This window comes from Martes martes, assembly GCF_963455335.1.
Source record: "Martes martes genome assembly, chromosome: 7".
Classification (NCBI taxonomy): Eukaryota; Metazoa; Chordata; class Mammalia; order Carnivora; family Mustelidae; genus Martes; species Martes martes.
The window spans coordinates 66,483,326-66,507,515 of record NC_137894.1 but is presented as its reverse complement, the minus strand read 5'-3'; the positions used below and the strand labels follow the sequence as shown (position 1 = coordinate 66,507,515).

At 33.5% G+C, this 24,190-nt stretch overlaps 2 protein-coding genes across 2 annotated transcripts in view; one reads left to right on the top strand and one right to left on the bottom strand.

Moving 5' to 3' along the window:
• Positions 1 to 1,231: 1,231 nt before the first annotated feature.
• Positions 1,232 to 24,109, top strand: MYEF2 (myelin expression factor 2). The gene is made up of 13 exons (XM_080809420.1): positions 1,232 to 1,320; positions 5,071 to 5,262; positions 5,960 to 6,113; positions 6,665 to 6,714; positions 6,834 to 6,897; positions 11,242 to 11,343; positions 12,876 to 12,926; positions 13,224 to 13,292; positions 13,536 to 13,634; positions 13,935 to 13,997; positions 15,735 to 15,943; positions 16,023 to 16,074; positions 22,996 to 24,109. The coding sequence occupies exons 1-13, from the start codon at positions 1,276 to 1,278 to the stop codon at positions 23,157 to 23,159; spliced, it is 1,314 nt and encodes a 437-aa protein (XP_080665546.1). The 5' UTR covers positions 1,232 to 1,275; the 3' UTR covers positions 23,160 to 24,109.
• The window catches only part of SLC24A5 (solute carrier family 24 member 5), a 28,099-nt gene continuing 27,535 nt past the window's right edge, over positions 23,627 to 24,190 (bottom strand). The window contains exon 9 of the mRNA XM_080809419.1: positions 23,627 to 24,046. Coding sequence (XP_080665545.1) covers positions 23,724 to 24,046 — 323 coding nt within the window. The 3' untranslated portion in view covers positions 23,627 to 23,723. The remainder of the gene's footprint in view (positions 24,047 to 24,190) is intronic.

Here is a 24,190-nt window from a genome sequence, read left to right as displayed (position 1 = left end):
TTGTTTTACTTTATTATGCAAGATTTGAGGCTTTATACTAGCAACTCTGACACTTATCCAGACCAAACTAGCTGCCTGGAAGGGATGGGTTTCATAAAGGGCATTCACTTTTCTAATGCTCTAAGGTAATGCTTTTTCTTAGCCAACAGATTTTAATATAGGGTTTTTTTTTGTTGTGTTTTGATGTCTTCAAGGATATTTTAAAAGTTACTGAATTGATAATTTTCCCTAAGAGTTCTATGAGAAGCCCATAGCTTAAAGGTGTTAATTCAGAATGTATGTTTGAAACTTATATTGAAGAACTTAATTTGGTAGCCTGCAAGACTACGTTAATAGGCAGGGCTCTGACCAATTGGTATGAATGACTTTGAGGATTAAACTGACATAGAAGGAATTGGTTGATAGTTGTACTATTTTGATTTTTAGCAACAAGAAAGCAATACACTGAAGAATACAATGGAAAGCTTTTAAAAGTGTTTAATTATATTGCAAAAACCAGTTGGTGCATGAGAAAAGCTTTGTCATCACATTCAAATGGCACTTCAAACAGTATAATGACAAATAATTATTTTAAAATGATTCTGTGAATTTATTTCTTTAGCATAGGTGATTTTCTTTTACATACTTAAACTGGATGCTGTTAAATTGTATGCAGCCAGTTTTCTGTAATAGAGAACTTAGTTAAAAATGCAATTATTTCCTATTTTGATTTTAATTGAAAGGTATACATAAAATTTGTACATCATACATCTTTTGAAAATATTCTTAACAATATAAGAATAGGTATGTTGAAACCTTCAGTTATTTCCTTCAGTTACTTTTGATTGAATTTGTGTAATGACATTACTTAGTTTTAATTTAAAGAAGAGGCCTCTAAAAGTAAATATTTGCTTTAAGATTGTTAAATGCTAGATTTTATCGTCTTAAATATAGATTTAAACATTGACAGGAAATTTGTGGTACTTGCCTATTATGTTCTGGAAGTGTAAAAGACAAAATGTAATTATTGATTGCTTTTAATGGACTTAAATATTAGAGTCTGCCAATTAACTTCATCTACTGATCTAAAACTTTTTTTCTTTTGCATATATTGACAAATCTACCTGGATATAGGGTTGTGGGTAAGAATTTTTTTTTTTAAAGTATCTTAAGTCAAATTTAAACTTCTGATTGGAAAGAAGTAAACTTAGTAAATAAACATTTCCTATAAATTTTTCCTCCTTAAGTGTGGTTGAATTCAAAGATGAAGAATTCGTAAAGAAAGCACTAGAAACTATGAACAAATATGATCTTAGTGGAAGACCCCTGAATATTAAAGAGGTAAGATTTCTTATATTTGGAATAATTTAAACTTTTGAATATAAGGACATGTTTTCTTTGGTATTCGTCTTTGGGGATGTATTTCTCTGACTACAACTTTTTTTTTTTTTTTTTAGCATAGATGCTTATCAAAGCATTATATATTTGATGATAGTTTTGCTTGTACATGGTTTCCTATTTGTCTTTAAGCACTTTTATGTATTTGATTTGTTGTAAGTTATTATAAGCAGAGGTATATGATGAAAAAAACTTTCAGATATTTCAAGATGGCGAACTTTAGGTGCTGACTTTATTTGGTATAGACATTTTCAGTTTTTAGATTGTGTTGCTTAATTTGAGAAATGTAACAGATATTCTTATAGTTAATAATAAAAGGTTGCTTAATAATGCAAATACCTAATGGCTTTGAGTAAGATTAATACTCACTTTTAATTAAAATTACGCTGAAACTGCACCAGATTAAAATTTAAGAAAACTTATGAATCTATTAGTGAAATTTGTAACTGGAACTTGGAAACCCCTAAAGTAGAGGTATTCCCTTTGTAATATAGGAACTGTAGTAGTATGAATCTGTTGAAAAAAGAATGATCAGAAGATAGATAAAAAAACTATTTACACTTAGGTGTAATTGACCTTGGTAATGATTAGCTTGAATAGAAGTCATTCTCATATCTTCCTTTAGTTCATATTGTTACTCTTATCTGAATAGTTTGATCACAGACGAGTATCTATTTTTATTAAAGTCTGTATTATAAATAATTGAGAATGTACTTTAGGACCCTGAATAGTTTCCACCAGCAAGTCACTGGAGTAGAGCATTACTGTTGGTCACAGTTTAATTTGGTATAGTAATGATTTGAGTCCTAACTCTACCACTTTCTTACTCTGTGACTGACTAGGCATGTTACTTATACTCTAAACCTCAGTAATTATAATAGCTCTACTGACAGTATTCACCTAATAGGGTTTTTAGGAGGATTAAATGAGATAACATGGTAAAGAATTCAGGCTTTGGTATCAGATAATCTGTGACTTAGGGCAAATTACTTACCTTGAATTACTTAACAAATTCCCCAACTTTAATTACTCTCTATTTCTTTGTTTCCTTATCACTAAAATGGGAATAATATTAGAAGCTATCTGATGATTTTACAAGGACTCAGAGTTCATATATGTAAAGTATTTGATGAATGTTAGCTACTATGATTGTGATGTTACTATATAAAGCACTTAGCATGGTAGTCAAAATATGAAATAACTACATAGTAAACGTTAGCTGTAATAATAATTGTTACTTCTGTCTGAGGTGAGAATGTTACTGGTTGTTGATTTCTTGATCCTAAGTATGAGGTGTTAATAGCTTAAAATGAAAAGCTGTGCCACCAAAAAATATAGGTATCCCAAATCCCTTTATTGGAGTCAGCTTCAGAATTCTTCTACTTCTGTTTGAGTCTGGGGCTTATTTCATTCTTTCTTTGTTTATTTTTCTTTTTTATTAAGATTTTATTTATTTGAGAGGGAGAGAGAATGAGAGAGAGAGAATGATAGGGAGAGAGCATGAGAAGGGGGAGGGTCAGAGGGAGAAGCAGACTCCCTGCCCAGCAGGGACTCCAGGGACTCCTGGGACTCCAGGGTCATGACCTGAGCTGAAGGCAGTTGCCTAACCAACTGAGCCACCCAGGCGCCCTCTTTTTCTTTTTTAATATTTTGACTGGGAAGTGGAGAATTAGTAGGGAAACTACTATTATAGTCTATGCCAGCCATTTATGCGGTGTTTTTTATGCTAAAGGCCAAGTCCCTGTTGTTTGTGTTACCTTTTTAGCACATCGTAGATCCTTAGTAATATTTCAGAGACCCTAGTATAGGGTTAATGTGATCCAAATTGATAGAGGATACTTCCATTTTGAACTTTTTTAAGAGAGAAAAATAACCGAGTTTGGCCTAGCTAAGTGTAGAGGTATTCTTCATTCAGTTAGCTTTTTTGGATTAATATCATAAAGGTCTGTTTCCCAGGAATATCTAATTTATAGATGGGTGGCTGAATTCAGGAAGGAAAAATATATTGCTGGTATTCCTTCCCAGATATTAGAATTGTGTTTTTTTCGTTAAATGGGACTTAGTAGCAGTTATAAGCTTATAGGCCCTCTAATAGCAATAGCTGGTAGTGACTGGCAGGCTCTCATCCAAGGGGAAAGAGGAATAAAAACCATGTTATATAGTGGTTAATTTCTTTTAGATAAATTGTATTTTATATATGTTTTATGTATTTTTATGTGTATGTATATATTTTTGTGTGTACACATTTATATACATGTTAAATATAAAAAGACATATAGGAATATGCTTTATTATTGTTAAGATTTTAAGGACAATCAACCCATCTTAATGGTTTATGAAGCACCTCTCCTACCCCTCTTCTTCCCATAGGTAACCACTATCCTAAATTTTGCATTTGTACAAGTTTTTGAAGCTTTAGTTAGATGTGAAGCATTATTAACTTAAAAATTTTATAGCATTTTTCAAAACATTTTTTTATTTACTTTTGTGTTTTTATTTCTTCATGGTGAAGAAATACTTTGGAAGCTGGTATAGCTTTATATTTGCATTTACTTTTTCACCTTCTATTCTTCCAGCCTTCCTAGAGAATTTCTTAAGGTTATCCAATTTTCTTTTTATTAGTATCCCCAAACTGAAACCAGCAGAGTAGCATTGATGGTTACATTTATCATCATTTGGTATTGGAGAGGATAGGGTACGGTGTGTTAACATGGATTTTTTTGTTTTTTGCTTACTACCTAGTGAGATATGATTGAGAAGTACATTGAAACTCGCTTTTTTAGTTTTGTTTAAAGGTAGACTATTTCGGGGCACCTAGGTGGCTCAGTGGGTTAAAGCCTCTGCCTTCGGCTCAGGTCATGATCCCAGGGTCCTGGGATCTAGCCCCGCATCAGGCTCTCTGCTCAGCGGAGAGCCTGCTTCCTCCTCTCTCCCTGCCTGCCTCTCTGATTACTTGTGCTCTCTATCAAATAAATAAATAAAATCTTAAAAAAAAAAAAGTTAGACTATTTCTCTTATAAAGTTAATGAACTTATTAATAAAAAGCAATGTTTAGCATCATTCTTTACTTGGACACTTAGCCATTCTTTATCACTCCCCGGCCCCCTTCATCTCTGGTAAAATTGTCAGGTCATAAACATTGTTGAGGAAGGGAAAAGGTTGGAAATTGGGTAATTATATTTTGTTTAGGAATGAAATTTATACATTATAATAGTTCCCCTCTACCCCAATATTCCTGGGTTTTATAACAGTCTGTTCCGCTGTTGAAAAGCTTTGAATTAGTCTCATTTGGCATTGCCTTGGGCATCTGGTGGTGAGAATTCACCATTACTGCATTTTGGAAAGAAAAGAGTCAACAGTAAGTATTTTGTTACCCTTTGAGTTATGTATATTTATGTTTTCTCTCATATATTTGTACACTAATATGAGGGCAAAATTAAACTAATTTCAAGTTCTTAAGTGACTTTAGTGATTGGAAAGAGGTATTTAATTGACACCCCTGGAGACTGAAATCTTTTGTCTGTCCACAGGTTTTTATGGGACTGAATTCCCGGGATAAGAAAAACTCACTCTTCAAGAGGGCCAATAATTTGAGCCAGTTGGGATAGCTACTGTAGAATTTGAAGTTGTTATTTTAATGATACAGATTTACTGATGTATCTAGTGGTATTTAACATTCAATGTGTGTTATAGGATCCTGATGGAGAAAATGCTCGTAGGGCATTGCAACGAACAGGAGGATCATTTCCAGGAGGACATGTACCCGATATGGGATCGGGTTTGATGAATTTACCACCTTCCATTCTCAATAATCCAAACATTCCTCCTGAGGTTATCAGTAATTTGCAGGCTGGTAGACTTGGTTCCACAATTTTTGTTGCTAATGTAAGTTTAAGTTTTAGTCTAAAATTTTGTCATTTAGATGTTTAATTCTAATCATGAGATTTTTAAATTAGATGAATGGGTTGTAGGTTTATAGAACATTTTGCTTATTTTTAACGAAAGTAAGCGAAATGTTAATGGTAAACTCGAACCCAATTTAAGTCTATATATATAAGATTAGGGTGTAAGTATGAGTAGGATTCTTTTAAAAGAGAACTGTGGAATTTATAAATACCTAAGCAGTTCTTGAAATGTTTACTTGCATTACATTGTGATTTTGTTCATATTGGGAAATGGATTTCTTTCTTTAGCTTTGTTATTTGATATTTGTGAATGTGCACGTTGTAGTTGGTTTGTCATTTGTTCGAAGCTTTTGAAAGTCAGTGATATCAACAATACTTTCCAAAGACTGAATTTCTCAGTAAAAATAGATGTGCAAGTTTCAAATGTATAAAACAGGGTTGGGCAGTTGAGAGACCATTTTGGGAATTAAAAAAAAAATTAAGGATAAGGAACAATGTGGATGTAGCTTAATTGATTTTAAACAACTTAAGATGTTTTTATTTGAATATTCTTGATGTACTGTCTAATAAGTATACTTCTTTATAGTTTTGACAGTTTAGAAAAGATTTGTTTGTAATATTTATAAATGGGAAGAAGGGTTTATTAGGCATGTAACTTTATATAATTTTATGTTAAGCTTGACTTCAAAGTTGGTTGGAAGAAGCTAAAGGAGGTGTTCAGCATAGCTGGAACTGTAAAGCGGGCAGATATTAAAGAAGACAAAGATGGCAAGAGCAGAGGAATGGGCACAGTCACTTTTGAACAAGCAATTGAAGCAGTTCAAGCAATTTGTATCCTGATTTACACTTTAGCATTATTTAATAAGGTTGAAGAAGTTTGATACTACTTTGTGGGGGTCGTGGAATTTAAGGTTGCTTGGCTTAGAAATGTGTATTAGACTTTAGTCTCCAGCACATAAAACCTTTACTATGTCCAAGTACTAAAGTCACTCTTAAAACTTGAATTAGCCGTATTGTATAAGCCTGGTAATGAACTTTTTTCTACTTTCTCTTCCTACCACAACTAATTGTATGTATATCTGCTGTTGACAGTTAATGTAATCCATTGTACATTAATGCAATTGCTTTAAATGAAGCCTTGTTAATTTTCTTTTTTCAGTGGTTGAATTAGATTGTATTTTATTTACAAAGTAAAACTGTAAAGCAAAGAATTCAAGATTTTTCTTTGAGCATATGGAAGAGACTAATACAGATAAGTACAGTAGTAAAGATGTTGATTAAAATTTTAGGGTTAGTCCGACTCTTAACTCTAAGATTATTAAAAATGTGTGTTCAAGTATAACTTTATAGTCTTAACTGAGTTTCCTTGACTGAACCAACAGCTATGTTCAATGGGCAGTTTTTGTTTGATAGACCTATGCATGTGAAAATGGTGAGTTCCTATATATCACTTCAACCCTCCAACCTCTTCAAATCTTTATCTGCTCTCCTCTGCATTATAGATCCTTTCAGTTATGAATTAACCGTATAATAAACTTTTTTTGCAATTAGGATGACAAGTCTGTCCCTCATGAAGACTACCGTTCACATGATAGTAAAACACCACAGTTACCACGTAAGTAAAAGTTATTATTAGAAACAGTGCAGACTATTTTGTTTTTCAATTTTATTATATGCTAAGCAAAACTCTTTATACAGACAAAATAAAATTACTCCTGTTGTTATCACAGGTCATATTGTTTTAGATGAGTTTTCTTTAAAGTAAAATTTTACAGATAAAATTGAGACTCCCCCCCTCTCCTGACCACCAGATACCATATCAAGAGGAAACAACTTAAGGAATATAGTGTTTATCATTTAGGCTTTAGTCATTTGGCTACGCATTTATACATCCATAAACACTACATGAAATTGTTTTGCTGGATAAAAATTTGGGGTGAGTGATACCATATTGTATATATTATTCTGAAACTTGCTGTTTTAGGTTTAATATTGTTTTGAGATGCATTAATATTGATAGATGTCGCTCTAATTCCTTCATTTTAACTTGCCAATACCGCATTTTATATGTATTTTTGTTTTTTAGGTTATTTGCGTTTTTGGCCATTAGAAACAGTACTAAGTTGGGGAGTATTCTTTTTCTGTTAGAATAATCTGTTCTTGCAGTGTTTATGAGAAATTACTTGTAAATACTGTCTGGCCTTCCTCTATTATTTGGGGGAAGACTTGAACTAATGATTGTTCATATTTCCTATTGCTTCTTGAGTCAGTATTGGTCATTTCTATTTTTCTAAGATTGTTATAATTTTTGTTCATTTTCACATTTACTGGCATAAAATAGTCTCTTAAATTTCTGTTACATCTATAGTTCTTCGCTCTGATAAATTCCAAAGGTTTGCAATTTCTCTTTCTCCTTGGTCAGTTTTGCTTAGATTTTTCAGTTTTATTATATAATAAGTGCTTTCAAAGAAGTGAATTTCATTTTTGTATCTTAATTTCTGCTCTTTGCTTTAATACTTTCTTCTGTCTCTTTGGGTTTAGTCTCTTATTTTGTCCAAATTCCTTAAGTTGAATGTTTACTTCAGTAATTTTGCAGCCTCTCTCTTCTGGTAAAAGTAGTTACAACTATTAAATTTAGCTGTTGTATGCAGGTTTGGTATAGAGTATTGTGATTTAGTTTTTATTAACTATTTAGTTAATATCCCCAGAAAGATATATTTAGTTTTTATTTACTATTATGATTTTTTCTTAAGCCATACTTTTTTGAATTTCTAAATGTATGGGGCTTTTTCTTATTAATTTTTAACTTAACAGTGTGGCCAAAGAAGATATGATTGTGATTCTTGGAATTAATTTGGACTTTGCATTATGGTAGCTTAATATATGGCACTTTTTAATATATATTCCAGTGAATGCAGTGTGAGTGCAGTGCTTGGTGAGTGCAGTGTTGTATTTGTCCATTAAACAAGTTTATTAATCATTTACATTTTCTTATGTCTCTACTAATAGTAATGTCTGTTTGTGCTGTCAATTACTAAGAGTTGTATGTGGTAAAATTTCCCACTAGAATGTTGTCTCCTTTTCTCTTGTTTTTACTTTAAATATTTTGAAACTAAATTAGTAGCCACATCCAAGTTTAGAACTGATATAGTTTCCCAATGAATCAAAATTTTATCATTTTATTTTATTTATTTATTTTTAAAGATTTTATTTATTTTATTTGACAGAGAGAGAAATCACAAGTAGGCAGAGAAGCAGGCAGAGAGAAGGGGGAAGCAGGCTCCCCGCTGAGCAGAGAGCCTGATGCGGGGCTTGATCCCAGGACTCTGAGATCATGACCTGAGCCGAAGGCAGAGGCTTAACCCACTGAGCCACCCAGGCGCCCCTTATTTTATTTTTTAAATTAATTTTTTTTCAGTGTAAAATTTTATCATTTTAAAGTGATTTTTATCTTTAGTAGCTAAGTCTTATCTAATATTAATGTAGATACAAGAACTTTGTTTATTCACATTTATTGATTTATTTGGATTAATGCCCATTATCTTATTTTGAATGCTGTTTTTCTGTTTCTTTACAAATATTTTTCTCCCATCTTGCTTTCTCATCTAGTGATTATCCTGGATTTTTAATATAGTGATACAAAGTCTGAAGTTAATGTAATTACTCGTTTACTCAATAATAGAGTGCCCTTTGAATGTTTTAGTTCTGATCACTTTTCTACTGAATTATGTGTTGTTATTGCTCATTGTCTTAGTTGTATATATATATATTTTTCAGTCCCACAAATTAGACATTACTGTTACTTACCTTTTTTTTTTTTAACCTTACCTTTCTCTGCTTTCACAGACCCTGGGACTAATTTTTTTTCCCCTGAAAGATATATTTTAAAAACTCTTTCAATGAGGATCTGTTGTTAGTAAATTGTCTTAATTTTGGATATCCTATAAATATCTTCAAAGATAGTTTTATTGGTTTGCAGTTTAAGATTGATAGTTATTTTGTCTCAGCACTTTGAAAATATCCCAGTCTTTTGGCTTCCTTGTTGTTATTTTAAGCCAGCTATCAGTTGAAATGTCCTTTCTTTATAAGTAATCTTTGTTCTTCATGTGGCTGATTTTAAGATATTTGTCTTTGCTATACAGTTTTCTACAGTGTGGGTATGAATTACTATTTATTGGGCTTTCACAATATGAGAATTCAAGGTTTTTTTGGTAATTTCTGAAAAATTCTCAGCTCATGTGTCTTTGAATATTGTCTTTTCTCTCTTTATAAGATAAGGGCAGTCTTTTCCTGCCTCAACCAAATTTATCACTTACTACTTTTCGTCTTTCAAGATCCTGCCTGGCTTTCTGCAGGGACTTCTGGTTTACTTTCCGCTATTAGTACTCTTCTATTTATTTATATAAAAAAAATCCTCTGTTGTGTTCAGACTTCTTCTCTGTTTTTTTGAGATTTACATTTTTATATATTCTTTCTTGAGATATAATATGAATTCATAGACTTTTTTTTTTAAAGATTTTATTTATTTATTTGACAGATAGATCACAAGTTGGCAGAGAGTCAGGCAGAGCAAGAGGGGGAAGCAGGCTCCCCGCTGAGCAGAGAGCCGGATGCGCGGCTTGATCCCAAGACCCTGAGACCATGACCTGAGCTGAAGGCAGAGGCTTTAACCCACTGAGCCACCCAGGCGCCCTGAATTCATAGACTTTAACAGAATCAGTTTGTTGTTCTAGTTAATCATTATTAATGTCCTCATTTTTCCCTTCTCTTCTTTTGCTCAAATTATTGTAACTTTGTCAGGTGGGAGCCTTCTTATTTCCTGTGCTGCTGATACTCTTACTTTTGGTAAAAGCATGATTTACCAGATCTGGGAAGGTTTTGTTTTTTGGTGGCTTTTTTGTTTTGTTTCTGTTTTTGTTTTTTTTTTGGTCCCAGAGACATGGGATTGGCTTAGTTTCAAAGAGTCCTGGTTCGTTTTAATAAAGAATGATATCAAAGATGAAAATATGAGTTTTAGGCGTAGACATGAGCATTACTGATAGTCAAATGTGCTATTGCTTTCAGTTAGACCATTTTTGGGAACTGAGTTGAAAAATATTTCTCTTACCAGATCACATTAATCTTTCCAACTTAACACAACATGCTTTTGTATGTATTGAAAAATATGTATTGGAAAACTATATGTGGTATATAATTTTCTCAGCCTCTACATTGCTAGCAAGAACTTTAAAGCCATACTCAGATTTAGTAGAATAAAATAGTTCCCACTCAAATATTAAGTCTTTAAGGTCATCAAATTAACTTCTTAAAGTCTATTTTCAACAAATTTAATTAGTTTAAGAGAGGTAGTAATAAGTACTGGATTTAGAGACAGAAAACTTAAATTCTAGTCCTAGCTTAATTACATAGCTAAAATGGCATTATACAAGTAACTTAAGGTTTCAGACATTTCCTCCTCTATGGAAAATAGATGTGAAAACACTTAAGGTTGCCATATAAATGTCAATAAATATGTCATGGACAAAACCAAGTAATGTAATGTTTGTTTTATTCAGTATTATGTTATCATTGTTGTTGACTTTAGTTTGATTTAATGCATCTTAAAAGTAATTCTTCTATTTTAAGTGGTTCTACAAATTTGAGCAACTTCTCATTTTCAGATATGTATACCATTTTTAAGGTATATAATGTTATTCAAAATCCTCTTGGTATTTCATTAGTCCTTTTCAGTATGCCTTGAACCTAGGATATACGATGGGCCTGCTTCATAAAACACTTTTCATTAATAAATGGTATTATAGTGAGGCTTCAGTGTGCTGCATTCTGATGAAAAGAAGAACCAGTGCTCTTATTTGCAAAGTTTTGGAAGTATTACTACAGGCATCTAGCTTTAAAACATTTACTTAGTGCCAGTTAGTTAATTATATATGGGTGAGTAATATTCTTATTTATGTTTTAGGTGGTCTTGGAGGCATTGGAATGGGACTTGGTCCAGGTGGACAGCCTATTAGTGCCAGCCAGTTGAACATAGGTGGTGTAATGGGAAATTTAGGTCCAAGTGGTGAGTATTCTCACATTCTTATTTCTTTTTAAATGGTACATTTGCTAGATTACAAAGCTTACATTTACTAGTTTGTAATAATGTTCAAAGGACTCTTTTATAGTTGAGCATTTAGGATGTCATTCAGTCTGATAAAAGAATGAAACCTTGAGAGCAGAGAACATGAAAAAGGCTGAGCAGAGGTCAGTCAGGTTCTTCTGGGGCCAGTTGTGTTGCAGCTAGCTTTTTAGCACTTTGGATTTTAAAATGTCTGTAAGGCAGAAGGAGAATGTTTAAATGTAGTGCTTTGTGTATCACGGTTATACAATATTTGTATATGACTGAAATGCTACCCTATTATAAGCAGGCTAAATTTAAATGTATAGCTGGGACGGTAGCTCTTCAAATAGCTGTTTGGCTCTTCACCTGGACTAATTTATAGTTTGTCTTTGACAATTAGATTTTACACTTTGTGGTTTCAGAATTCTTTTACTCTCAAAATTTGTTGAGGATCTCTAAGTGCTTTTGTTTATGTAGTTATGTTTTGTTTTGTTTATGTAGTTATGTAGTTATGTTTGTTGGTATTTGCTGTATTAGAAATTAAAACTTAGAAATTTAAAACTACTTATATATTTAAGATAACAGTAGTAAACTTGTGTTAACATAAATATAATTTTTAAGAAGCTAAGTTGTATTTTCCAATACAAAAAAAATAGAAGAGTGGCATTGTTTTACCTTTTTGTACATCTCTTTAATGTTTGGCTTAATGTAAGACAGCCATGTTCTTGTGTCTACTTCTGCATTTAGTTTGTTATAGTATCATACATCATGTAGTTTCTGGGAAATTACATCTTATATTCATGAGAGAATGAGAGTAAAACAGTCAATGTCTTAATATTATGTGGTGAATGAAATAATTTTGACTTATTAGACCCAGACCGTACTTTGAGAACTGTGTCTTAATTGATAGACTAATAAATGCTATCAGATTCCTGTTTTTGCTGAGATGCTATAGTTAAACTTTTAAATTATTAGGGTAGCTACAGAAATCATTCTGACCCAAAGAGATAGAAGCTTTGTTCCTTACTCTTAGGCTCTCTGCCCTCCTAAATACATGCTTTTTTATTCTTAGTTTTTTACTGCTCCCTTAGCCGCCATGTAAGGAGTCCTTACTTTCTAATGTGATCTCTAAATCTGTTGTGGTGATATTTGTGTGTGTGTGTGTGTGTGTGTGTGTGTGTGTGTGTGTGTGTGTGTGTGTGTGTTGAAAAAAAAGGGAGAGCGATTACCTAGATCCTAGATATTCTCTGCTTGAATATGAGTGTGACCAGTGAATTTTGTTTTCTCATTCAATAAATATTCATAGAGGCCTTTTTGAAGACTCATGATTAGATAGCTGATGTGGCATAGCACACATGCCACCTGTGTTCCGCTGCTTCTCTAGCATTCCATCATGACTAGACCAGTGGTATCTTTTGCTGTATTGCGTTATATCATTCTTTAGTCATAAAAATAAGATTGACTGAACGTACATACTGTGTATTTTATTTGAGGTATGGGAATGGATGGTCCAGGTTTTGGAGGAATGAATAGAATTGGAGGAGGTATGTATAAGCATTTGTTTTTTGTATGTACCCTTCACCATTTTTAGTAAATTAGAAGCTGTGTTGAGAATTCCAAGGAAAAAAAAGTCATGGTTTATTGTTGGCTCACACCTAAAGACTGCTAGCAGAGATTGAGCCTGGTACATACTTAAGGGATATGGAAATGGATGTGTTAAGAAGCCCCTTGGACAAGGTAGGGTGGTTGAAGAGCTTACTGATGAAACTCAACATTTACAAAATGTACCTTTCAGCTCTCTAACTGACAGTCGGATCTCAAAATTAATCTTTATTCCATAGGAATTGGGTTTGGTGGTCTGGAAGCAATGAATAGCATGGGAGGATTTGGAGGAGTTGGCCGAATGGGAGGTAGGTAAATGTAGGAATGGGTACTGTAGAGGTCTTCAGAGGGCATATGGGGGCATAGGGCATAGAGACAGGCATGACAGGACTGGGATATTATATGGCATGTGAGGTAAGTTGGTAAATCATAGACTTTTTTGTATTTGTGACTTTTGCTGTCTTTTCAGTTTAGTTTCAAAATTTTCCTAGATGGATTACCGTGTACTGATGCATTTGAAAAAGGGTTAATTTGTTGCATAATCTTTTCAGAGCTATACCGTGGTGCGATGACTAGTAGCATGGAGAGAGATTTTGGACGTGGTGATATTGGAATAAATCGAGGCTTTGGAGATTCCTTTGGTAGACTTGGTAGGGTTGGCTGCATATTTCTCCTTTTCTTTTTGCAGGTCATATTTTTCAAAAAGTCTGTTTCCCTTTTTTTGTGAACAGTTGGAAATTTATAATGTTTCATGTAATTTATTACTTGATGAAAAACACTTTAGGTATTTTAATGTACTCGCTTGCTATTTCAGTATGTTATGTATTTGAACCCTATTTCTAGAAGACATAGTTTTTTGGTTACTGTATATCTGAGAGCATAGTACCTTGGGAATTTTAAAATATGATTATTCAAATTAATTAGTATATTATCTTTCCATCCTTGTTTAGGCAGTGCAATGATTGCAGGAAGAATAGGAGCTTCTAACATGGGTCCAGTAGGATCTGGAATAAGTAGGTTTAAATTTTACTAGAATTTATTCAGTAATATTTGAGTGCTTGCAAAAGACTTTGCAAGACTAGTTATTGTAGTATAGTAATACTTTGTTCTTATGTGTTAATATGTCTTGTCATAATTTAGAGAAATTTTAATATTTACTGAGCTTTTCTGTTTGATCACTGTTTGAAATTTATAAACTAACTTTGAATTTTACTTCTTTGACATTTCTAAACTAACACCAGAGTATGTGTTAATTGTCAGCTAATCCAAGAAGCTCCATTCCAACTAAGGAATCTGGGGATTTCTGTGATCACATGTCAGGAGCAACTTTTGCTTTAGCACCAACTTTGTTTCCTTGCCTATTGTCTACAGCTGCTGGTTGGTGACTAGCTTATTTCATCTGTGAACATCTTGTGTCTTTTGGTAGATGCAGGTGAATTGCCCTAGTTATAACACCTCTAGAGACTTCCTGAGGTTGAAGGTTAAGGTTGAAAGAGATGCTTATTTCCTCTCCTCTTAAACTTTCCCTGTGATAGAATCAAGAGTAGTTGCAACACTGGGGAATGCCCCATGTCTTCTATCTGTTTCCACTACTACATTTGAGGCCTTATATTAAGTCTTAAGACATTGCTCAGTTTTTGATCTCCGTTGCTTACTGAGCCATGTCTTTGTGAGCTCTCCATACTTAACTGAATTCCTTTAATTGATTGAAATCTCACAAATAGGAAATACAGCCTACTTGAACTTTTGTAAAATCCTGTCAGCTGAAGATATTTACTTCCATTGTATCTTGCTTCTCATTCCCTTTCACCATTTTTTTTAGCCTTGGTCATGTTCCCATTAATCGTAACTTCCCTACCTTCCTTTTTTACCTCAGTGTTCATACTTCTGTTTCCCTAGCTTTATATTTGTTATTCATAGAAAGTCAATTTGAAGGTGATGTTAATTTTTAGAATTTCTATGTATGGGGATATTAAGAACAAGAAAAAAAGATAAATTTTGAGGATGAATAGGATTGGAATTAATTAAAGGGGACTCAGTGCATAAGAATGAATTAGGTATGCACTGTGAGTTAAATTCTCAAGCTCTGGCCAAAGGCATAGGATTCCATTTTTCTCATCTCCTTAAGATCTATATAATATTGAGATTAAAAGTTAGGTTTTTCTGTGGTTATTGCAAATTGAATTGATATGAAAGGGAAATTGCATGTAAAACAAGATACTGAGGTGAAAAGAATATTATATGGGAGAGTATGATGAGATCAATAGTTAATGCGTTGGAGTTGTAATAATTTGAATTTACTTCATATATCTTTGTTCTTGCATTTATTAAACATGGTGTTATTAAAGAAAAATGATAAAAACTCACATTCCATTAATGGATCAAATAATTGGCAGAGAATTTATATAACTTATGTATTTTATGATCAGAATATAATTTTATAGAAGTATATACGTATGATGTATTTGTGTAGTGGCTAGAATGAGATTCAGTTAGCCATTAACAGTCAACTAACTGAATCTACATCAAATTATATTCTGTTTCTTGGAAGATTTTTCTGTTGTGTATATGAAAATGATTTTATGTTTATATATGATCTAATTATATAAATGAATTAATTTTTCTCTCCCTTTCTTTCTCAAAAATGATTCTCTCCCTCCTCTTTTTCCTCTTCTTTCTCCTTTTTCTTCTGTTTTTAAAACAAAAACACCCAAATTCCCAAATCCCCCCCTTCCCTTCTTGAAATCTAGGTGGTGGCATGGGTGGCATGAACAGTGTGACTGGAGGAATGGGAATGGGACTGGACCGGATGAGCTCCAGCTTTGATAGAATGGGACCAGGTATAGGAGCCATACTGGAAAGGAGCATCGATATGGATCGAGGATTTCTATCTGGTCCAATGGGAAGCGGAATAAGAGAAAGAATAGGCTCCAAAGGCAACCAGATATTTGTCAGAAATGTAAGCAACTGAATGTAAAGGATACTTAAAATTTTTTTTTTCTTTGTATATCTGTTACTAATACCTTTTTTCATTCTAGCTGCCTTTTGACTTGACTTGGCAGAAACTAAAAGAGAAATTCAGTCAGTGTGGTAAGTATGCTAATGACTGCAGACATGTTAATATTGATTATGGAGGGAAAACTGATTTTAAACTTTTAAACATTGTATTTAGACCTTACCTGTCCGGATGTTTGTTCCTGGATAGTACGACAGGTCTAATTCTACTTCAAATAAATTATTCTGTTGTCCTATGACATAGAGCAGGGCAAATTACTACTAAATAACAAGATTTAGAGTAGAGCCTGTTATTGTCTTCTGTGGATAAAGAAAGGGCTTGTTTTATTACCTGATTTTTAAAAGGTTAATATATCATCATTGCTTGCATTTAAAAACCTTTTTTTTTTCTCTGTGGGAAATATTGATGAAGGGTGTATTTATTTCCTTGTTTGTAGTGTAGTGCAGTACATTGTCATCATGACCCTAAAATGCTGACATCCAAATGATGTGGAGTTAATAGATGACACCTATTCTGCATACTCTGTTACCTATAGGACACAGGAAACTTAGTTGATAGCTAAGGAATTCCTTAGACAGGTACATTCTGGTGGCCCTTCTAGCCCTTTCATAAACTATCCTTGGCTGTGATGATGCTGTCTATGGAACCTTAACTGTGTTCATTAGGCCTGTAGGTCTTCTTACTTTAGAAGAGGGCCTTTATTTTTTTTTTAAGCTTTTATTTATTTATTTTACAGAGAGAGACGCAGTGAGAGAGAGAACCACAAGCAGGGGGAGTGGGAGAGGCAGAAGCAGGCTTCCTGTTGAGCAGGAAGCCCGATGTGGGGCTCGATCCCAGAAACCTGGGATCATGACCTGAGCCAAAGGCAGACACTTAAGGACTAAGGCACCTAAGTGCCCCAAGGCCCTTTTTTTTAGATGATGAGAGAATTACTGTGAGTGGAACAACATAAACAGATTTTCTGTCATTACTTTTCTGCTATTGCATTGTATCCCAGAGACTATAATCATAATGGTAAGTTATAGAGGTGGCATATAGTGATGAAAAGGAACATTCAGTTTCTGAGAGTTGATGGAAAGTTAGGTGTATTTGGAATATATCTTTAATTTTTTGAGATTGTGAGGGGAATAACTTTAGTTGTGGTCAAAGTGATCACATGGCTGTCATCTGCTCTGTTCTCTCTTTATATACCCGACTCTGTGGTAATAATGTGCTCACATGTTTTCTTCCCTCCTAGATGGAGGCTCTTGATGGAAGAACTGTCATTTTTAGTCTAACATTTTTCACTCCCTTGGTATATGTAGTAAGAGTTTGTTAAGAGTTTATGAGTGAGTTAAGCACTCTGAGCAAATCTTATTCATTTATTCAGTTTTTAATCATTGAATAAATCTACAAATACTGTATTTTTGACAGTCGATTGTCATTAGAATTAGAAATGTGAACAAAGACAGACATTATCCCTCTTGCCCTCAAAGAACATACAGTGTAAATCTGTTTAGGATGTTCGTGGGACTCCTTTTGTTGATTTTTTTTTTTTTTTGTATTTCATTTATATTTTATTCAAAGAAGAGAAACTTGATTTTTTTTATTGTAAAAAAGTTGTTGAAAATGAGTTTAGTGGTACCTACTAAATAGGTACCACTAAGAGAAAGTAGAATTGTAACAGTTTTGCAGAGTTGGAAATATTTGTAGAAGTAAGAAGTCTACCAGAATGAGTAAGTGGCATTTGGCAATGAATCACATAGACTGCAGAGGAATGAATATATTAGGGCCTTGTGAAATATGTCAAATGAGGAGCAGTGGCAGCAGGTATAGATGATCTCTGTGATAGTTTCGGTAGAAAAAAAAATCTCCAAATGAGATATATGCCATTTTTTTTAACAGTAGAACTGAGACAAATAAAGAACAAAGTGGGGCAAACAAATGACCTTAATGAAAATGTGACCAATATTGAGTTGACTTTTGTCATTTGTAGGCATATTTCTTTTTGAGGTCAGACATGAGCAAGGCTTGCAGCAAACCCGAGGTCTTGGTGGGCTTATTGATGGAGTGGCGTTATTTTGATAGAAGGACATGAACAATTCAAAAATATTTTCTGAAATGAAAAAAATAGTATCCAAATCTACACTTAAAAATGTGTACAACATTTTAGCTGATAAAATGGTTATTATTCTTTACTTTGTTATCTTAGCTCTCTTTTTATGTCCTTTTTTTGATTAGTCTATAGTATGAGAGTAATGATTTTTGTTTTTCTCAATTCTTTTTTTTTTAAAGATTTTATTTATTTATTTGACAGAGAGAGACACAGCGAGAGAGGGAACAGAAGCAGGGGGAGTGAGAGAGGGAGAAGCAGGCTTCCCGCTGAGCAGGGAGCCCCATGTGGGGCTCTATCCCAGAACCCTGGGATCATGCCCTGAGCCGAAGGCAGACGCTTAACGACTGAGCCACCCAGGCGCCCCGTTTTTCTCAATTCTATTGTAAGAGCTTCTGACTTTTAGATTTATATTAAGGTAATACCATATTTAAATAATTCCTTGCCATCTTCCTGTTTTTAACCTTGAACTACATTGATGGGAAAGAAAATAAGTTATGGTAATATCGAATTTAGTGTTCAGCTGTTGACAACTATGGAAATTATCTGGCTTGTATGAACTGAACCATCTATATTTTTCTGCCACGTACTTTATTTATTTTCAAATCTTGGAAGGTTTTTTCTTTCTTAGTATGGGGAGTTTCTTTTTAGCCTGCTGCAGTCAGTAATGATCTCTTTAACAGCAAAAGGCAGGTTTTTGTTGTTTTTTTTTTTCTCCCTTGAGCCCAAAGTGAGTAAGTATATATGCTTGGTTGCTTCTTAGTAAGAGTCTTGTGGTAGTCCAGGCAGCTTCCCTAGACAATATCTGCCCCTAGGTGGCTCACCAGCAAGCAGTTTGCTTATTAAATATCTATACAGATCTTCCACGACTTATGATGGAGCTATGCTTAACCTACTAAGCATCATAGCCTCACCTAGCCTACCTTAAACATGCTCAGAACACTTAATATTAGCCTACAGTTGGGCAAAATCCTCTAACACAAAGCTTATTTTATAATAAGGTGTTGAGTATCTCACGTAATTGATCATATACATACAGTGAAAGTGAAAAACAGTGGTTAGGTGGGTACACAGTGGTTATAAATGTATGCGTTATTTATCCTTGTGATCGCCTGGCTTACTGAGGGCTGCTGTTCAGTGTCTTCTGCCCTGTATCATATCATATCACATATCACCAGCTTGGAAAAAGATCAGAATTCAAAGTATAGTTTCTATTGTGTATCGCTGTTGTACCATCATTATGTCAAAACATTGTAAGTCGAACCATTATAAGGTGGGACCATCTATATAGTAGTTAAGTGTCCTTGATAGGGCAAATACAAAGGCCCTAACTTTAGGTTATACTACCTTCAGTACATTTCCTCAGCCTTTATAATTTAGGGGAAAATGTGTTCAGATATCCCAATATGTAACAATATGAGAAATAAGTGATTGTAGTAAAAATAGATCCCTTTTTAGTCTATCCTATGTGATTCTTCAGTGACATGCATTTTTTAGAAGGCCAAGTATAATAAATTAACTGACTCATTCAGAACTGGACGCCACATTAGTTTAAGTTGTGCTAATGGAGTCAAATAGTCTATCAAACTTGCTCCCATATTTACTGTCCACTTTAGCTATACTTTGACCTTCTAGCTCAGTATGATGATATACCATAACATTTTAGAACTGCAGTGCAAGGAAAGCGCATTTAATTATTCTTCCTATAAACCATGTAAACAAATACAGCTCTATTTTACACATTTCCATTATGGAGTTTTCTAGATCAGTATGCTTGTTAACCGGCTAGAAAGTAGAGACTTGTAGTAGATTTTATTTACTAAAGCACATGCTGCTTCAAGCATGACTAGTGGACTTTAACTCTGGAATAATTTAATAGTAAAAATAATGCATGGAGAACATTCATTGATAGCATCAAAACTTTGTTTTTTGTCCTTTATATCATAATTATGGCTTTTTGTAGAATCTGATTTTGCTTTTTTTCTCTTGTTTCTGTGTTACACTTCACTTTGGTAGTAGATTTTATTGAACCACTTGTTTCTGCTTTTAATTTGGTGTATTTTTAGATATGCTTTTATATTAGCATTTCCCAAATCATACCACAGGATAATATTAATAGGCTGGATTGAATAAAGTGAAAAGTTTTCTTTCACTGCAGGATAAGTCATTTTTATAACTAGTACATGAAACAGCAACATGTTTGATTATTCTGTGGTACTGATTTCTCATTGCATATTATTTTGTCCTATACTGTTGTTAAAATAGCAGTTCTATTTTTGCTTTTTGTGGAATCGTACAAGATCAGTAGATATTTAAGTCATTTAAGAAAATCCTCAAGAGCATGTAAAAATAGCCAAGGAAGTCAGATTTTAACTTTTTGAAACAAATATTTTTTTCTCCGCAATTATTTCTTTAGAAAAGTAAGTTATCTCAATCAGTGTTTTTATGGGATTAGGAAGAAACTTAGAAAACACACAGCTCTTTCTGGTTCTATGCCTAGTGGGCATTTTTGGACAGTCTAACCATGAAACACAAGTATCTATAGGACATTTCCTATAGCGTAAGGGTCCAAACTGTAAGCATGTTGAAGCGTCTTGGCTGAGAGACCTTGTCAAATTGAAATGCTGTGAGGTCATTGTGAGTTTAGGAATTTAGGGGTCTGAGTGTTGATTCCTAAATTGAGAGAGACAGTTTAAGAGAAGAAAAAAAGAGAGAGAAGCTTGTCTTGAAAGATTGAGACGGATTTTGCACGAGGTAATTACATATTTTCCTTTGAAGTTCTGAAGGTTTCTTGCTTGAGTGAACCTTAGTATTATTGCTAATAAATCTATGATGGGATGCTTACATTAAGAAAAGCCCTAAGTTTTTATAAAAGGTAAATGTAGAATAAGGAGGAACCTCTAACCTTAAAAACGCTTAAAAATTCTCCACAGTCTCCTTTGGAATCACTGTACAATGCTGCCATTTGCCAAGGTATGCTTCTTTAATTAAACTTCTTTTTTTCAGGTCCCAGCATTCAAGATATTAAGAGGATTCTGGAAATTGCTCTGCATCTATCTTTAAAGCTTTTTAAAGTTTCATTTTATGTTGTTTATTAGAAAATGTGATTTCTGTGTTTTTTTATTTTATTTTGTTTTAACCAGTTGTAGGTTATATATTGTTTGGACCTACTTTAATCACGATAATATAATTTGGGGGGGGGGAATTATTCTGTTTTATAACTTTTAGAAACAGTTAAAGACTGCCCAGCCTGGGTTACAAGATCATGGTTTTTGGTTCACTATGACATTTATTAACTTGGACCATTTAATTAGTATTGAGTGGGTGAGCAGTTGACCAGCAGTTGGTTTAAAAAAATATAGTAATGGTGGGATGGGAAATGGATGAAAAAATAAAAGTAGAAAAGTGGTCCAGGGTGTTGTACATAAGAAAGCATTCAGATCAAGATTTAAACAGAAAACAAATTTTTCTACTCATGCATTGAGATTAAAATTGATGCATTGAGATTAAAATTGATCCTATCACCTGGAAAAGGGCTTAAGCAATTTTTTTGATACGGCTTTTGCTTTCATTGTCCCCCTCTTCCTTTTTAGTCCCTTTATAGAACTAAATATAGTTGGCTTTCTATGTTGGTTGCTAGGCTAAAATTAGCCCATGGTAATTTGGCAACTATGTAATAATCAAGGAAAAGAAATATTATGGTAAGTAGGCACACAACTTACCTGTTGTGGATCAGGTGATAATATATCCCAGTTTGCCTGGGGCTAGTCTCTCTTTGCATCTGTTATTTAGTGTGTAATTACTAATAACTCTCCATTTAACTCTCTAAAGTGTTCTAGTTTGGATGGTCGATTTTTATGGACATTTACAATTTGATGAATGATACTGTTTTACTCAAATATCAGTCTCTAGAGTCAGCAATGATACTAACTATATATGGAACAGTTGTCTGGTTTTCTTCCTCCTCTTCGAAGCTTTCTGAGGTTCTTTTTGTTCTGACCATCACTGTTTTTACTTTTATTGATTTAAATCTATGATACCTCTTCCATGCCTATTTCCATAGCCCATCTGGTACCACTCTTAACACTGGAATTCAAATTGTGATGTTGAATAAATAAATGATTTTGCACTGTGGTTGATAAGCAGAATTACGGGGGCCCTTTGTGGCCTAGTAAAAATTAAAATTCTGGGCAGTTGCTACTATTTGCAGTTATGAAGGAATGAAAAGGAGGATAAAAGAGAAAGAAGAGAAATTAAGGAGATTGGGCAGAAAGTGACAATTTTTTCTAAAACTAATTTTGTTTAAATTTATAAGTTTGTTATTGGGCATGGTGACTTGGTGGCATTTTTGTACTAGTTTCCCATATTGCCTATAAAATTCACTTCAGAAACTAGTAACTTTTTTTTAAAAGTCTTTATTCATTTGAGAGAGTGTGTGCTTGCACGCATGCGTGCACAAGCTGGGGGGGAGGGGCAGAAGAAGAGCGAGAAGCAGGGAGCCTGAGCAGGGAGCCTGACATGGGGCTTGACCCCAGGACCCCAGGATCATGACCTGAGCCAAAGGCAGTCACTTAACCAACTGAGCCACCCAGGCACCCCCAGAAGCTAAGAATTTAACATAAGAAATAAATTATTTATTTTTTTATTTTGATAAAATATTAAATACTAAGTAAGTTTAATTCCTATTTTGTGTATTTTAATATGTATATATTTATTACTTTATATGAATTGCCTTATAATCAGAATATGAAATGAGAATAATGCTTATATGATGTATTATTTAAATCATTAATGTTTTTAGTCAGTTATTTATCATTTCATTGGCTGTGAGGAATTTCAGACCTGTGCAGTCAAATGAAACCCATTTAAACTGAGTAATAATTCTGTAATTTTTCTTTTACAGGTCATGTAATGTTTGCAGAAATAAAAATGGAGAACGGAAAGTCAAAAGGCTGTGGAACGGTCAGATTTGACTCCCCAGAATCAGCTGAAAAAGCCTGCAGAATAATGAATGGCATAAAAATCAGTGGCAGAGAAATCGATGTTCGCTTGGATCGTAATGCATAATTTCAAACCACGGTTGGAACATTCTTACATCTGTTTTGCTGAATCTCCTAGTAAAAAGTCATTTTTTTAGTAATACTGTATGCTTACAAAAGCTGTAAAAATGAACTTCTAAAACTCCCACCAGCTTTTAACAGTATAGTGTTAAATATACTGTGATTTTTGTTAATCTCAAGTTTGGGTTTTTAAAGACAGCAAGTCAGTCATTCAGTTTAAATGAATGGTTATACTGTTTTTAATGAAATAAGCCATTTTCTTGTTACTTTCAGTACTACATAGTGGGATTTGTTTGTTCAAGTTTCCTCAGCTTTTATCAACTTATTGTAAGGTAAAACATAGATGATTTTTTCAAAACTTCCGTTTTATATATGTAATTGTCCTTGAAAGAAAGGGCTCAGACAAATTAGGATGTGATTTTGGTTGACTTTAAATTACTTTTTGGTGATAAAGAATTACTGTAAGTAAGTTTTAGTTCAGGATATTTTTTATTTCACTTAAATGAAGAAATGGAGTTTTCTTTCTCTTCCCTCTCCCATCATTCACATTTTCCACATAACACTATTAATGTTAACCTCCACAGCCCCTTATTTTATTATTTCCAATGATTCCAAGTTCATATAGAACTGATAATGTGGTAAGTCCCAAGTATAATAACAGGCAGACTGCTCCCAACTTTCTGTCTAGTTTCCAGCCATTGAAGTGAACTGCTGAAAAAAGAAAAATAATTGAAATGTTGAGAGCGATGGTTATGTAAGTTAGTCCTCTGCTGTTCACTTCTACAGGAGCTGATGCATTCATAAATGCAGTTTTAATAAACCATGGAACCCCTAGGCACAGCATATCAAACACGTTGGATCCCATGATGTTAGACATAGCCATATCTCCTTTGCCTACAAAAAAAGCATATTGTTAAAATGTGCACACCAATACTGTATTTTATTAATAAGCTTCATAAAAAAAAACACTGGAAATTCTTTGTTGGTTGGTTTTGGAAAATTGTTATATTAGAGCAAAAGTCTTACTGAATTTGTATT

Bases quoted from the DNA above. Each gene is read 5' to 3' on its own strand.
- MYEF2 (XM_080809420.1), top strand. From the start codon at position 1,276: ATGAACAAATATGATCTTAGTGGAAGACCCCTGAATATTAAAGAG. The intron at 6,898-11,241 runs GTAAGTAAAAGT...TTTATGTTTTAG, and splicing joins TAAAACACCACAGTTACCAC to GTGGTCTTGGAGGCATTGGA. The intron at 12,927-13,223 runs GTATGTATAAGC...TTTATTCCATAG, and splicing joins AATGAATAGAATTGGAGGAG to GAATTGGGTTTGGTGGTCTG.